General features: G+C 42.8%; 1 protein-coding gene across 10 annotated transcripts in view; it reads right to left on the bottom strand.

Annotated features, from left to right (window-relative positions):
* The window catches only part of ATPSCKMT (ATP synthase c subunit lysine N-methyltransferase), a 43,393-nt gene that overhangs the window by 17,567 nt on the left and 11,019 nt on the right, over positions 1 to 14,807 (bottom strand). For 2 of the 10 annotated variants that reach the window (XR_008625317.2, XR_008625316.2), the window contains exons 3-5: positions 12,366 to 12,503; positions 11,097 to 11,147; positions 3,152 to 3,518 (exon numbers count right to left, since the gene is read on the bottom strand). Coding sequence is in view for 5 of the 10 variants with exons in the window: in XM_055112169.2 (XP_054968144.1) it covers positions 3,312 to 3,518; positions 11,097 to 11,147; positions 12,366 to 12,503 (396 nt within the window). In the remaining 5 variants the exon portion in view is untranslated. The other 8 variants (XR_010112176.1, XR_010112175.1, XM_003821963.7 and 5 more) reach the window with 8 other exon arrangements.

The following is a 14,807-nucleotide window of genomic DNA, read 5'->3' on the forward strand; positions in this document are numbered from 1 at the left end:
ATTCCAAATGGGAGATATGGGCCAAAACAAAGGGGCTACAGGCCCCATGCAAGTCCAAAATCCAGCACGGCGGCAAATCTTAAAGCTCCAAAATGATCTCCTTTGACTCCATGTCTCACATCCTGGTCACACTGATGCAAAAGGTGGGTTCCCATGGTCTTGGGCAGCTCCACCCCTGTGGCTTTGCAGGGTATAGCCTCCCTCCTGGCTGCTTTCATTGGCTGGTGTTGAGTGTCTGTGGCTTTTCCAGGTGCACAGGGCAAGCTGTCAGTGGATCTACCATTCTGGGGTAGGCCCTCTTCTCACAGCTCCACTAGGTGGTGCCCCAGTAAGGACTCTGTGTGGGGGCTCTAACCCCACATTTCCCTTCCGCACTGCCCTAGCAGGCCTCACTGCCCATGAGGGCCCCGTCCCTGAAGCAAACTTTTGCCTGGGCATCCAGGCATTTCCATACATCTTCTGAAATCTAGGTGGAGGTTCCCAAACCTCAATTCTTGACTTCTGTGCACCCAGAGGCTCAACACCACACGGAAGCTGCCAAAACTTGGGGCTTCCACCCTCTGAAGCAATAGCCCGAGCTGTACCTTGGCCCATTTTAGTCATGACTGGAATGGCTGGGACACAGGGCACCAAGCCCCTAGACTGCACACAGCACAGTGACCCTGGGCATGGACCACAAAAACATTTTCTCCCAGGCCTCCAGGCTTGTGATGGGAGGGGCTGCCATGAAGACTCTGACATGCCCTGGAGACATTTTCCCCATCGTCTTGGGGATTCACATTCAGCTCCTTGTTACTTATGCAAATTTCTGCATTCAGCTTCAATTTCCCCTCAGAAAATATGTTTTTCTTTTCTATTACATTGTCAGGCTGCGAACTTTCCAAACTTTTATGCTCTGCTTCCCTTATAAAACTGAATGCCTTTAACAGCACCCAAGTCACCTCTTGAATGTTTTGCTGCTTAGAAATTTCTTCTGCCAGATACCCTCAATCATCTCTCTCAAGTTCAAAGTCCCACAAATCTCTAGGGCAGAGGCAAAATGTCACCAGTCTCTTTGCTAAAACATAACAAGAGTCACCTTTGCTCCAGTTCCCAACAAGTTCCTCATCTCCATCTGAGACCACCTCAGCCTGGACCTTATTGTCCATATCGCTATCAGGCTTTTGGTCAAAGCCATTCAACAAGTCTCAAGGAAGTTCCAAACTTTCCCATTTTCCTGTCTTCTTCTGAGCCCTTCAAACTGTTCCAACCTCTGCCTGTTATCCAGTTCCAAAGTTGCTTCCACATTTTCGGGCATCTTTTCAGCAACATACCAATTTACTGTATTAGTCTGTTTTCACGCTGCTGATAAAGACATACCTGAGACTGGGCGATTTACAAAAGAAAGAGCTTTAATTGGACTTACAGTTCCATGTGGCTGGAATATCTTACGTGAATGGTAGTAGGCAAAAAGAGCTTGTGCAGGAAAACTCCCCACTAAAATAACCATCAGATCTCATTAAACTTACTCACTATCATGAGAACAGCACAGGAAAGACCTGCCCCCATAATTCAATCACCTCCCACCGGGTCCTTCCCACAACACGTGGGAATTCAAGATGAGATTTGGGTAGGGACACAGCCAAACCATATCAATGCCTCTATAAACCCACCAGGAACACTTCTAGAAAATGTTGAACACCTCTGAGGCCCCACAGAACCCTCCTCTACCCACATCTTCATGGCAAGGAGCTACCATGGATCCCCCTCCGAGTGTGCCCAGACCAGTTACAGGACTGGCTACAGTGGAAGGCAACTGAGAGGCATAGAGCAAGAGCTGCCCTCCCACTAAAGCCACACACCACAGAAAGAACTCATTCTTCATAAGAAGACTGGAGCTACTGAAAAAGGGACAGACACTAGCTGCCAAAAACCTGGCTGAAGTCCACAACATCACATCCCCTCATCTCAGACTCACACAGGTGCTCTCTACACCATCACACTGTTTACTTCTGAGAACTCCACACACACTAAGATTCCCTTGCTTACTTGTTTGTCTCTCCTTTCCAGAATAGGAATTCCATGAGGCCAGGGGCTTTGCATGTCTATTTACCGCAGAATCTCAGAGCTTCTTCTACAGTAGATACTGAATACATATTTGTTGAATGAATGAATGAATGTGTCCCCAGATGTTTCTCATTTAAATGAAAATGATCAAACTGACCAATTTTTATAAGTTTAGTTAAAGATGTGACCATCTTACTTCATTACATCTCCATTAAGACAGTTTGGTATTTCAGTTACAGGTGTATGACTGGGAGTTCAATTCTTTTCCGTGATAAGTACGAATGACTCAAGCTACCATTCAATATTCACTTTACAGATATATGAAGCTTGTCTACTCACGTTCAAAGGTTTTCCTTAATTCGTCTTTTATCTAAATCAGTCAAGTCTCTTCTCATAAATGAGAAATATTAAATGAGTGGCAGCTCTCAAGAAATAAAAAAGTGACTAGCAGAAATAATCTGCAACTTCTGTGAATAAGATTTTTCTCAGTGTCTAAAATAACAAACACCATTTATGGACCAAAGACTAGGTGCCATGAGTTTTAGAAATTGGTCCCCACTCCGCTGTTATGTGTACCATTATCCCAGTGGCAGAGATACACAGAAAGCCAAGGCTCAGAGGCAGGAAGTCATGGGTCCGAGGCCTCTTGCTGATGATAAAACTGGAATCTGAACCCACGTCAGGCTTACATTTACACATACATGTATACAAATGTACACATATACAGCTTAGATTCCATAAAATACAGTAATCTAGTGGTGGAACAAATTATTTCTAATAAATGTTATAAAATATAAACGCCTCTCTGAATCCTTTAGAAAATTAATTTTGCCATGAAGTACAAAAAGGAAAGAGATACAACTTAAGTATGAACAAAGTTATAGGATACTGCAAACAGTTGGTAATATATACTGTCTTTAAAAATCATTTCTCCTTATCGAGGCATTAAGCCATATTGTTTATAATGTGAAGAGCTATTGGCATCTTATTCTCCTACCCATAACCATGACCGTCACTTATTCATCTTTTCATGCATCCAGGTGCATGGAAAGGCAGTAAGTACAATTTTTAAGAAAATAGCATCAAAAGCAGATTTTAAATCTACCTGTTTTTCTTCGTTTGTTTTCTCCAGCAGTTAAGGAAAGTAATAGTAATTTCTCATTCCAAACCAAAGACAATTATGCTCCTTTGCTAAGGACACAGCTGTAAGTCTCTACAAGATCAGGGAAGACTACAACATTTCAGAAAAACACTCCCAGTAAAGTTTATGCTTGAATGGGCAGCTGGAAATGCATCGATGTACAGGGCCTCTTTTCACGGCCTCTAAAAGTGCTTGCATCATATGCCCACACTGTGTCTATCCCCTCCCCCGTGATGTGGTCTGGAGTCCAGTGTGGGAAAGGGAACCGGCAAGCAATAACTCGTGCATCATCCTCAAGTTCACGTTCAAGTTTCTTCTCCAACTGCAGCATCTGTGGAGAGTAACAGCTATTATTTTAGTGAGCAGTGAGTCAGAGAAAATGATCCCAAAATTTCCTCTGTTTTTAAGAGTCCCTGAAAATACCTGAGCAAAAATTACTACTTGTTAAAAAGAGCACTCTGGGACACAAACACATAAACAAACAATCCATTGAAATATAGAAGATACACTGACAGCAGTTGTAAGAACATCTTCTAGTATTAATTATAAAATATGCCATTTTTAGCAGATGTCTATCATAGATTTATAGTTTTCTAAATAAAATCAGGATGTGGCAGTAATTTTAATAAGAAGCAGTTTTAAATAACATACTTCAACACTTCAATATACCTAGTCTCATATATTTAAGACATTATTTTTCCACCATTTTTTAAGAGAGAGGGGTCTTGTTATGTTGCCCAGGCTGGTCTCAAACTCCTGGGCTCAAGCAATCTGCCCACCTCGGCCTCCCAAAGTGCTGGGATGACAGGTGTGAGCCACCGCGCCCAGCCACATTTTTGCACATTTTTAACATCTCTGAAATCAGGACACATCACACAACACTAATTGTCTTAGAATTATAATTAGCAATTTTTTTGTTTCTCAATAGCAATGGTGCATCCTAAAATCAAGATCTACAGTCAATGAAATGTGGTATAGTTAGACCATGAAAAAATATACACAATTCTACCAACTGGAAATATCATGAAATATTTCATAATTTTTAAAAATGTATCCATAATATACTGATAATGAATTTCTTGATAGCCTAACTTATACCACCGTTGTACCATTTTATTATCAATCTACCAATAAAGAGTTTTTATTATTTGCTAAAAGTATTGATATTTTAATTACATCAGCAAATTAACAACTACTTAAAAATTTATCTGCAGATCCTAAAAATATATTACCACCTTCACCACCTTCACATCCTAAAAATAATTTTTTTTCTACTTTCTTCTTTTAACTTGCTATTTGGGGATAATTTCAAACTTCCAGAAAAGTTGCAATAACAGAACAAAGAACTCCTGTATACCTATACCCAGGTTCAAATAATTTTTTTTTTTTTTTGAGACAAGATTTATCGCCCAGGCTGGACTGCATTGGTGTGATCTTGGCTCAATGCAACCTCCGCCTCCTAGACTCAAATCATCCTCCCACCTCTACCTCCTAATTTTGTAGAGATGGGGTTTTACCATGTTGCCCGGGCTGGTCCTGAACTTATGAGCTCAAGCCATCTGCCCACCTCAGCCTCTCAAAGTGTTGGGACTACAGGCGTGAGCCACTGCACCTGGCCTACAGGTTTACCGATTTTCAACATTTTGTCACATTTGTTCTCTTCCTCTCTTTGAACATTTTTTTCCTAAACCATCGCAGAAAAGGTTGCATACAATATGCTCCTCTACTTCCTTAATACTTCAGTGTGTATTTTCTAAGAAAAATATTTTCATACATAATCCCAGCACAGTTATATTCAGGAAATTTAACATTGTATTCCAATATAATAATTTCAAATAACACTGCGATTCTGTCATTGCCCCAATAATGTTCTGTATAACATTTCCCAAGGGTATGATCCAGTCCAGGACCATTTTTGCATTTAGCCATAACATTCCTTTGGTCTCCTTAGACGGAAAACAGTTGCTCAGTCTTTCTTTGGTTTTCGTGACAATAACATTCTTCAGTTATCGGACCTAGTGGCCCCGGCGGTGGGTCCTCTGATGTGTGCTCATGAGCAGTGCGGTGTGTGGTCTTTGGCAACACCCCACCTGTGAAGCTGTGAACTTACCAGGGCTCCACAGACACCCAGGAGGCCCTTCTGCTCTTGATGATGGCAGTAACCACACAGTGAAGGTGGGATCCGGTGTCTCCATTGTGCAGTTGCTATTTTCGCTTTTATAATGAGTAGTTTGTGGGGAGATGCTTTGGGATGATGTAAATCCTGTTACTCATCAGAGAGTCCCTACACTTGAAATAGCACTCACGGATGATTCTGGCCTGAATCAATCTGCTAATTCTGTCCTTTCTTCTAGATGTACAGTTGGCACTCTACCGTAAGGAACAGCTTTCCCCTCACCTGCTCTGCCTTTCTCTGTCTCCTTATCTACCGATCTGCTATAAGGACAAACACCTATATTCTTATTTCATTTGATGGGTTATAATCCATTACTGTCCTTGTGTATTCGAATGCTCGAATTCTCCTAATTTGGCCACTGGGAGGCTCTTGCCGCTGGCTTCTCTGTCCTTTGGACATGCTGTTATCAAATACTGTGAGCACTCCTTACATTCAGGCTTAACAAAATGTTCCTGGCTTTTGTATCTTCCCTTCCACAGTCCTGATTCAGCCTTTTTCTCAAAGATTCCTGGTTCCTCTTAGTGAGAAGTGATATTTAGAAAACAAGATCTAAGCAAAAATTATTCCTCTAAAAAGTAACAGATTAAATCAAGATGAAATTGATAGGGCTTCTATGATGGTTTTATTCCTGGCCTATATCTTATAAAAGTACTTAGAAAAACTCTTCTACATGACCTACGGCTGGAATGAACTAAATTCTAATTCTTCATTAGAATCAATGCCAAGATAACACAGAATAAATTCTATTAAGGATGGAGGAATTTCTATTCTTTTAACAGCCAGTATAGGATTAAAAAAAAAAAAGTTTTGTTCCTTGAGGGAAAAATTAAATAAGCAAAGAATGAAACAATATGTGTTTTTCCAAAATATCAGAGATTTCTTATGGTAATTTTGTTCATAAAAAGGATAATTATAAACTTATTCATGATGCTATTATTCTTTTCTCTTTTATAGTTTCTTTTATTTCCAAATGATTGTCATATGCTAAGTCAAGATAAACCTAAAAATGAAAGGAGCTATTTCCATCATAAGAAATTAACTGACTAAATTACACATAAATATGCAACGAATCTGGTGCTTGATATCATACACAAAGAGAAGCCGTGATGTGTCATGTCTGCGTAATGGAATTCAAAATTATTCATACAATTATAGGTTTCAAAGTGGCATGAACTCATCCTATTCTAATTACGTCTACAAAACTTTAAACATAGTTCTGAAAGGTATAAGATAACTCAGCCCTGCCACACACACACATCCCGCCCCCCAGGAACCCCGGTTTCACTGGGCCGCCAGGGTAACTCACTCCTGGCACTTCCTCCTCCCCAGGCTCCCCTCTCAAGTCCTACTGGTTGCCCCTAATTTCCCAGACCTCTAATGCCAGGGTCCAGAGCTCAGGCCTTCAACAGCTCATCCTCGTGCTCCCCAGGGAGTCTCAGCTACTCCCAGGCTCCATCTGTGCAGATGCCCAACAAACCTACATCTCCAGCCCACCCTCTGGCCCGAACCCCAGACTCCTTCTCACCCACCACTGCCAGCCTGATGTCATGTACACCCAAACTTCACATGCCCATGCTGACTTTCCCAGCCAGCTCCGCCTGCACCTTCCCCAGCATAGTTCAAAGCAACTCCAAGCGTGTGGCAGGATGGCCCGGTGGTCTAAGGTGCTAGACACAAGCTTCCACTTCCCAAGGCAACTCCCAACTTCCAGTAACTTGGGCCAACACCCTGGGGCTGCCTGTGACCCCACCTTTGTCTCTCTCCCCAACGTTAGATCTGCCAGCTAGTCCTGTGGATTTTATCTTCACAATGCACACAGAATTTGACGCTTCTCACCAGCTACTCCGTGGCCTGGACACCTGCAAGAGCTTATAACCTGTCTCCCAGCTTGTACCCACCCCTGCCTCCACATGGCAGCCTGTGACCCTTCTCAAGCCCAGCCAGCCCTGCATTCCTCTCTGCTCACCCAAGGCTCCTGCCCTTCCAAGGGCTGGTGTCCTTCCCATCCTGCTTCCTCTCTGACCTCCCCACGCACACTCATGCCACACCTGCCTGCTTGCCGCACTGCCCCCCACCCTGCCCGAGGCGTTCTTCCCTGCACGCCCCCTCCCTAACCTCAGAGGTCACCTTTGCAGGGATCCTGTCCCTGCCCCACCCCGCCCTTGCTTTGCTTTGCTCCACAGCACTTTTGCTTCTGCTGTATGATGCATCTTCTACAGGCATCTCATGTAATATCTGCTCTCCCCACTAGCATATGAGCACCTGGGGCAGGTGTGTTTTCTCTTGTACTCACTGAAGTATTCCAAGCGATTAGAACAGGGCTTGCTATAGTCGCCACACTTGTCAAATGAATGAAGGAAAGAAGGAAGAAAAAGTGATTCAGCTGTGAGTTATTTTCCTTCACTAGAACATAATGATAATATTTTTGTTCATCAGTTCATAAAAGCCAAGCATGGTGGCTCACACCTGTAATCCCAACACTTTGGGAGTCTGCAGCCGGAGGACTGCTTGAGCCCAGGAGTTTGAGGCCAGCCTGGGTAACATAGTGAGACTCTGTCCCTACGAAAACTAAAACCATCAGCCGGACATGGTGGCACACGCCTGTATTCCCAGCGACTTGGCAGGCTGAGACAGGTGATCGCTTGAACCCAGGAGGCTGGGGCTGCAGTGAGCCAAGATCACGCTGTACTGCACTGCAGTCTGGGCAACAGAGTGAGACTCTGTCTCAAAAAAAAGAAAAAAATAATTCATAACAGAATTTGTAACTAAAATTGGTCATTCTTTGAAGTTATGAAAGTAGATAGCTTTCTGGGAAAAGTATAAATAATGGGTATATTTAGACCACATTCATTCATTCAACAACCGTTTACTGAGTGATGCCTGTGCCAGTGCTGCGGTGCTGGAGGCCTGGCCCAGCTAGAAGAAGAAAGGCCTGGTCCCTGCCCCTGAGCTGATGGTGCAGTGCACACAGCTAGCAGTGTCGAAGCCTTCAGACAAAGAAATGCACAATAACCCATCTAAGGACAGGGCAACAAGGTACTATATGAGAGTAAAGCGGGCCGCTGGAGCTCGCCTCATTGTCATCAAGGACTGCCTTGCAGAGGAAAAGACAGCTGGCCCATGAGTGGTCAGTGCTGTTCGACGAAGTCCAGAGCCAGGGGGACCACAGTCAGAAGGAAGGAAACACCCCAGGCTCTGGGAAGAGCAGCAATGGCGAGGTCCAGGGGGCCGAGAGAAGGACGGAGGGCTGGTGCAGAGAGCTGAGGGCAGCATGGCCCAGGGGAGGCTGGAGGGGAGCAGGGGCCACTGCGCACCAGCCTCAGGGCCACAGTGAGTATTTGGGCCTTATCCCTAAAAACGGCAAGAAGTCACAGAAGGGTTTTACACAAGAGCAAGGCTGATCTGCTCTGCACTTTGAAAAGATGCTCTCAGTGCGTAAGCTCATGTTAAACATGGATGTTCACAACCCCACAACTGGCTTGACCAGATCCAGATAGGATTCCTGCTCCTTTTTAGATAGATACATACTTGTGTGGAAATGCTAGGGCACCTCTGATTTTGAGCTACAACCGCACAGAGCTGTTAGGGATCATCAGTCTGGTATCAGAAGCAGGGGTGAGGGTTTACAGCCCCAGAGATTCCTGGCTCTGGACCTCCCCAAGGCTCCCCTGGCTCTCTGAGTATCTACCTGGGCATCAGCAGGGAACGTCACATGGCATGCTGGCTTTGTGGAGTCACCCAGCCACGGCTGGGATGGTCGACTGGCACAGCACATGCCCCCTCCCCTCGTGGCCTCCACTGAGACAAAGCTTGATGAAGGCTGAAAGTAGGGGCCTCCACACACAAAACTTAGCCTTCCAAACCAACAGAAGCCATCCCAGCCTCCGCACCCCTGACCGACCCACCAGCGTGAAGACAGCAAGCTGGCCAAATCTCTATTACAGGGAACGTGGACACTTTGTATCTTTCAGCTGCTCCCCTTTCTCCTTGGGAATAGTGAAATGGTACATGTTCCTTATTTCAGATTTCTCTACATACAGAAGAATGGACAGTAATCACAAAAGTATTCATAAATAATAAGACTCTTATTTCCCCTGATTGAACAGCTCCATAAAGTGAGTCAGTCTACTTCAAACATGGTAAGAAGCACCCGGAGTCAGCTCCACAGGTCCTGGAGTGACGATGACTACCAAAGGCCACTGCTGCCCCCCGCTGGGACAAGTAATCCTGATTTCATCATCCTGCCTCTCCACAACGCATGGAATTTCCAGTAAATGCTAACGTTCTATTTTTATAAAGCACAGATTCAAATTAAAGTTACTTGTCTCCAAAAAGCTAACAATTCCATTTTAGAACGAAAGCCCAAACATCACAGGTAATAAATCACCATCAAAATTGCATATCAATCTATGATCCCAATCAGTTTTTTAAAAATGACCAGGGAGTGTGCCCTTCTACCTCATTTCACTCCTATAAGAAAAGGCTGAATACCAAAGTTTGGTCTTAATTTTAGGCCTAATGAGAATTATAAATGTACAGGATACTGTCACTTTCAAGAACATTTTACAAGACCGGGCACAGTGGCTCACACCTGTAATCCTAGCACTTTGGGAGGCCGAAGCAGGCAAATCACTTGAGGTCAGGAATTCAAGACCAGCCTGGCCAACATGGCAAAACCCCACCTCTACTAAAAATATAAAAATTAGCTGGGCGTGGTGGCAGGTGCCTGTAGTCCCAGCTACTCAGGAGGCTGATGCAGGAGAATTGCTTGAACCAGGGAGGTAGAAGTTGCAGTGAGCCGAGATCATGCCACTGCACTCCAGCCTGGGCAACAGAACAAGACCCTGGCTCAAAAAAAAATAATATTTTACAAAAGCATTTCTAAATTATATTTTAAAAGTAAAGAATATGGCATTATACTGAAGGTCTTAGTAGTAGAAATACATTTCTCAAGCACTGAAATGTCTTATACAAAAATTTGGGTATTAATTAAAAAACAAAATAAAAAAAGGTAAATTGTCTTTTTAAAAAATTAAAACCCTATCAGCTATATCACAGCATTTTAGCAAACATTCAATTCTGCCTATTTTATTATGGCTACAATGATAGACTTTGAAAAGTGAAAAGGGATTTCTTTCCATGGTCTGTGCACCAGCAACACAGTAAAAGCTTCCCACCATGACCATCCTTCCAAAGGCTAAGGAGGGCCATTTTCAGTACAATACTGTGGCATTTTCACTTTTGAAAGTACATAATCAAAGTTCAATACGCCATCCTCTAGCAAATCAGTAAACTGAGGTAAACTGAAACTACTCAATGCTCATCCACCCAGAAAATTATCTTCCTTCCAAATGGGAGGAATGATCAATTCAGAGGGAACATCCCATTAACTTTCCGGAGCGATTTCAGCGAAGTGGAAGTGAGCGGCTGTGAAAACTGCAAACTACATTAGACACGGGACCTCAGAAAGCAGTTTCCAAACTGGAATGTTTAAGGCTTAGGGAAATCATTGAGAATTTAATCTGAAGCCAAAGTTTAAAAGTATGACTGAATCTTTTATGATTAAACTTCTAAGACTCTGAAGTATTTTATTAAATCAATGAACTGAAATCCAGTGTTCCCTAAAATCTCTGGGAGGCCATCACCCTCACATGGGTGAGTGGTGGTGTTGTGGCTGGAAGGGCCTTCAACATCATCTAACCCCAAACAGAGAGCAGGAAAGTGCATACTCACCATCTGAGGCACACCGAAAATAACAACGTTCGAGTACTGCGAAAAAGTAACCTGAACAAGGTGGGAAAATAATCGGTAGATTAAGTGCAAAAAGCCAAACGTGAAGCTTAACTTGTTTCACAGAAATGGGTAGCAGTTTTCCATTTTACCAAACGGTGGGTTTTGATAAACTCCTAAGAACAGCGGCCCTCCTTAAGATTTCACAAGGGAAAGAATAACATGTTCATGCTCTCATTCATTTTAATTCAATCCATTACAGTTTTCCAAACGCTTCCCTGTAAGTCATCCCATCTTATCCTCAGGGTGACTCCATGCAGGGCACGCCCCAGTGGTCATGCGTCAGACAGCTAGTGACCACACTGTGACCCCACTGTGACCAGCTGGTGGCACCGGGGCCACGTGTTCCCGCACCAGTCCACTCTACACCACCAGCTTCACCAGAACACAGGAGACTTCGGAACCATCTGTTTTTTGTTGTTGTTGAACCATCCTTAAAATTTGAGTCCCCCTCCTCTTCTCTAAAATACTATGTAAAAAAGTGCAATAAAATGGTCTTTAGTTGAAAAACTGGGGGGAAATGTGCTTTGCCAGTTAAAATTCTTATTGCCCAATAAAAGTCTTATTTACTCTATAGAGAGATCGTTTATGCACATATGGCATAAAAAAACAATGCAAGCAAAACTCAAGTGAATTTTTGTAAGCTACTGATGACAATATTACAATGGAAAATTCTTATTTAAGAAAAAGCATTTTATGGAACATTCCTAAAGCAAAATTACAGGGCATTTTTAGAGTTTTTAGAGTACAAATAAATTTGGAAGTATCTTATACTTTATGAGGATAAGAAATAACCGCGATAGTATGATTCTCCAGCAACCATCTCTGTGTCTCTCTAAATATACGAATATGCATACACACACTCACACAGGCACACAAATGGAAAAGTCTAATATTTATCAATAATAATTTATAGGATTTCCAAATGAGATGAAAAATCTCATTATTTTGTAAGAAACAGAAATGACAACATTTTAATTTAGTAAATAAATTCTTGGAATTCACAAGACCTATCATATAAAAACTTTAAGCTTCTCTCTAAAGGAGACTATTTGTAAAACGTATCAATTTTACATATTTCATTATGCCAGAATATTCACTTGGATTTTAATTATTTTTCTTTTAATACATTTTTCAGTTCTCAGTCATACTAATTTTGAATAATAAAATTTTCCCTTGGATTTCTCTAGGGCCATTCTCTGCCTTACATACCTTCCACAAATCTGAAATATAAAATTTGGCAGATCCATGCACACCTTCTCGCCAAGCGCGGTATCTGGAATACCAAACTAGCCATGGGTTTAATTCATAACCAACTGCTGTGAACCCTTTCTTCGCAGCCGCTATGACCTGTGGAGAGAGGCAGGATTTATTCAAAATAAGAAGAAAAAATGAACATACATGGTCAAACAATATGAATATTTCCTATCAATGGTTTAAGCATCCAATCAAAAAGCACCTTCCATGACTAAGACATCATTTTAAAATGTGTCTCTAAAGCGATATAGCTTTGTGGACAAGGTAATAGTCAACCCATGTAACTTAGTTTTCTTGATTGGTTAAAGACTTCACCTCAAGTATCAGAATAGACATTCAGGTTCACTTGGAACACCTCCATAATTGATTCTAGGTCAGCCAACCCCCGGGGAGGTCGAACAAAACATTGCTGAAAATCCACTGCATCTCCCATCAGTGGGCTAGCACAGCAGCAGTGAAATGAAAGTGTCTGGGAGGATGGTTTTGTGAACAAGTAATAATATGCAATAAAAATAACCTGTCAATGAAAAATCTGCAATTAGTTACATATTTCCTTTGTAGTTAATGACTGTTCACTCAAAACTGAAAACAGGTAAAAGTAAAATGAAATGAATCCCAATAACGTCAACTGTGGAATCCCACTGGCCTCCGGAGAGTGGGAGGGATGTGGGGCAGTCCTGGGTTCTCTCTGCCTGTTCTGTCCTGCCCCATTCTTTAAGGGAGCATCCCTTGACTCAGCTGTCCCACCTAAGATAGTTCCCAAGTACTACAGTGCTGCAAGAAAACATTTTCTCAGAAACCACAGATACTCTTCAAATACGTAAAGCATTCAAATATGGATTTTAAAACTTTCTCCTTGATTTACTGATATGGTTTGGCTCTGTGTCCCCACCCAAATCTCATCTTGAATTCCCATGTGTTGTGGGAAGGACCTGGCGGGAGGTAACTGAATAATGGGGGCAGGTCTTTCCCATGCTATTCTCATGACAGTGAGTAAGTCTCACAAGATCTGATGGTTTTATAAGGGGGAGTTTCCCTGCGCAAGCTCTCTCCTTGCCTGCCACCATCCATGTAAGACATGACTTGCTCCTCCTTGTCTTTCACCTTCCACCATGATTGTGAGGCCTCCCCAGCTGTGTAAAACCATAAGTCTAATCACCTCTTTCTTCTGTAAACTGCCCAGTCTCAGGTATGTCTTTATCAGCAGCATGAAAACAGACTAATATATTTCTTTTTTTTTTTGAGATGGAGTCTCGCTCTGTCACCCAGGCTGGAGTGCAGTGGCGTGATCTTGGCTCACTTCAGCCTCCGCCTCCCAGGTTCAAGCGATTCTCCTGCCTCAGCCTCCTGAGTAGCTGGGATTACATGCGTGCACCACCATGCCTGGCTAATTTTTGTATTTTTAGTAGAGAAAGGGTTTCACCATGTTGGTTAGGCTGGTCTTGAACTCCTGACCTCGTGATCTGCCCACCTCAGCCTCCCAAAGTGCTGGGATTACAGGCATGAGCCACCACACCTGGCCACTAATAAATTTCTTAGAAACAAATATGGCTCCCAGAGGGTGAGGGGAGGAGAGGAGTAGAAAGTTATTATTTAATCGGGGCAGAGTTTCAGTTTTGCAAGATGAAAAGAGTTCTGGAGATGGGTGGTGGTGATGGTGGCACGGCAACGTGAATATGCTTCACACCCCGAACCGTACACCTGCACATGGTTAAGATGGTAAACACTACGGTATGTGTATCTTAACACAATTTTATAAGTAAAAAAAAAAATTAAATTAAAAATATCTTAACTTTCTAACCTCCTCGTGATTATTCTAGCTCAGAATCACAAAATCAGTCTCTATGTCGGCAGGAGCCGGTAAAAGGTGATAGAGCCCTGCTGGCCTTCACACTAAATGCTTCCACAGCACCAGCCTTTCCCACTGCTGCTGGAACTTTTCAGCTCATCACTGGGATGAAGCTAAGGATGGTGCCACCCTGCCCACAGAGGAACCTGCTCTGAGACACCCACTTGCCCATCAGTGGCCTTTTGTCTTTATTTATAGGTGCCCAACTGGGGTCAAGTGAGAGAAGTTCATAAAAAGACTGATCTTCGGCTTAGTGAGGGTTAATCACTGGCTCTTTCTTAACTCTGTATTACCCCAGGATTTATTACTTATACATGGATAAATACAGACAAATGCAGAAGCAAACAACTATGGGGCAAAAATGTAAAGGAGTGAAACGCCATGATTTAACATATTTCTTCTCATGCCACCTCTGTCGGCCCACGTATTTTAACAGACAATTTGATAATTACCAGTTAACTGTTCTTTTTCACCTGGCATGTCTACAGCACACTTCCTCCTTTAAGAACAAATTAAATCTGGGAAAAATGAATTCCAAACACACTGGT

Source organism: Pan paniscus, chromosome 4, assembly GCF_029289425.2.
Source record: "Pan paniscus chromosome 4, NHGRI_mPanPan1-v2.0_pri, whole genome shotgun sequence".
Classification (NCBI taxonomy): Eukaryota; Metazoa; Chordata; class Mammalia; order Primates; family Hominidae; genus Pan; species Pan paniscus.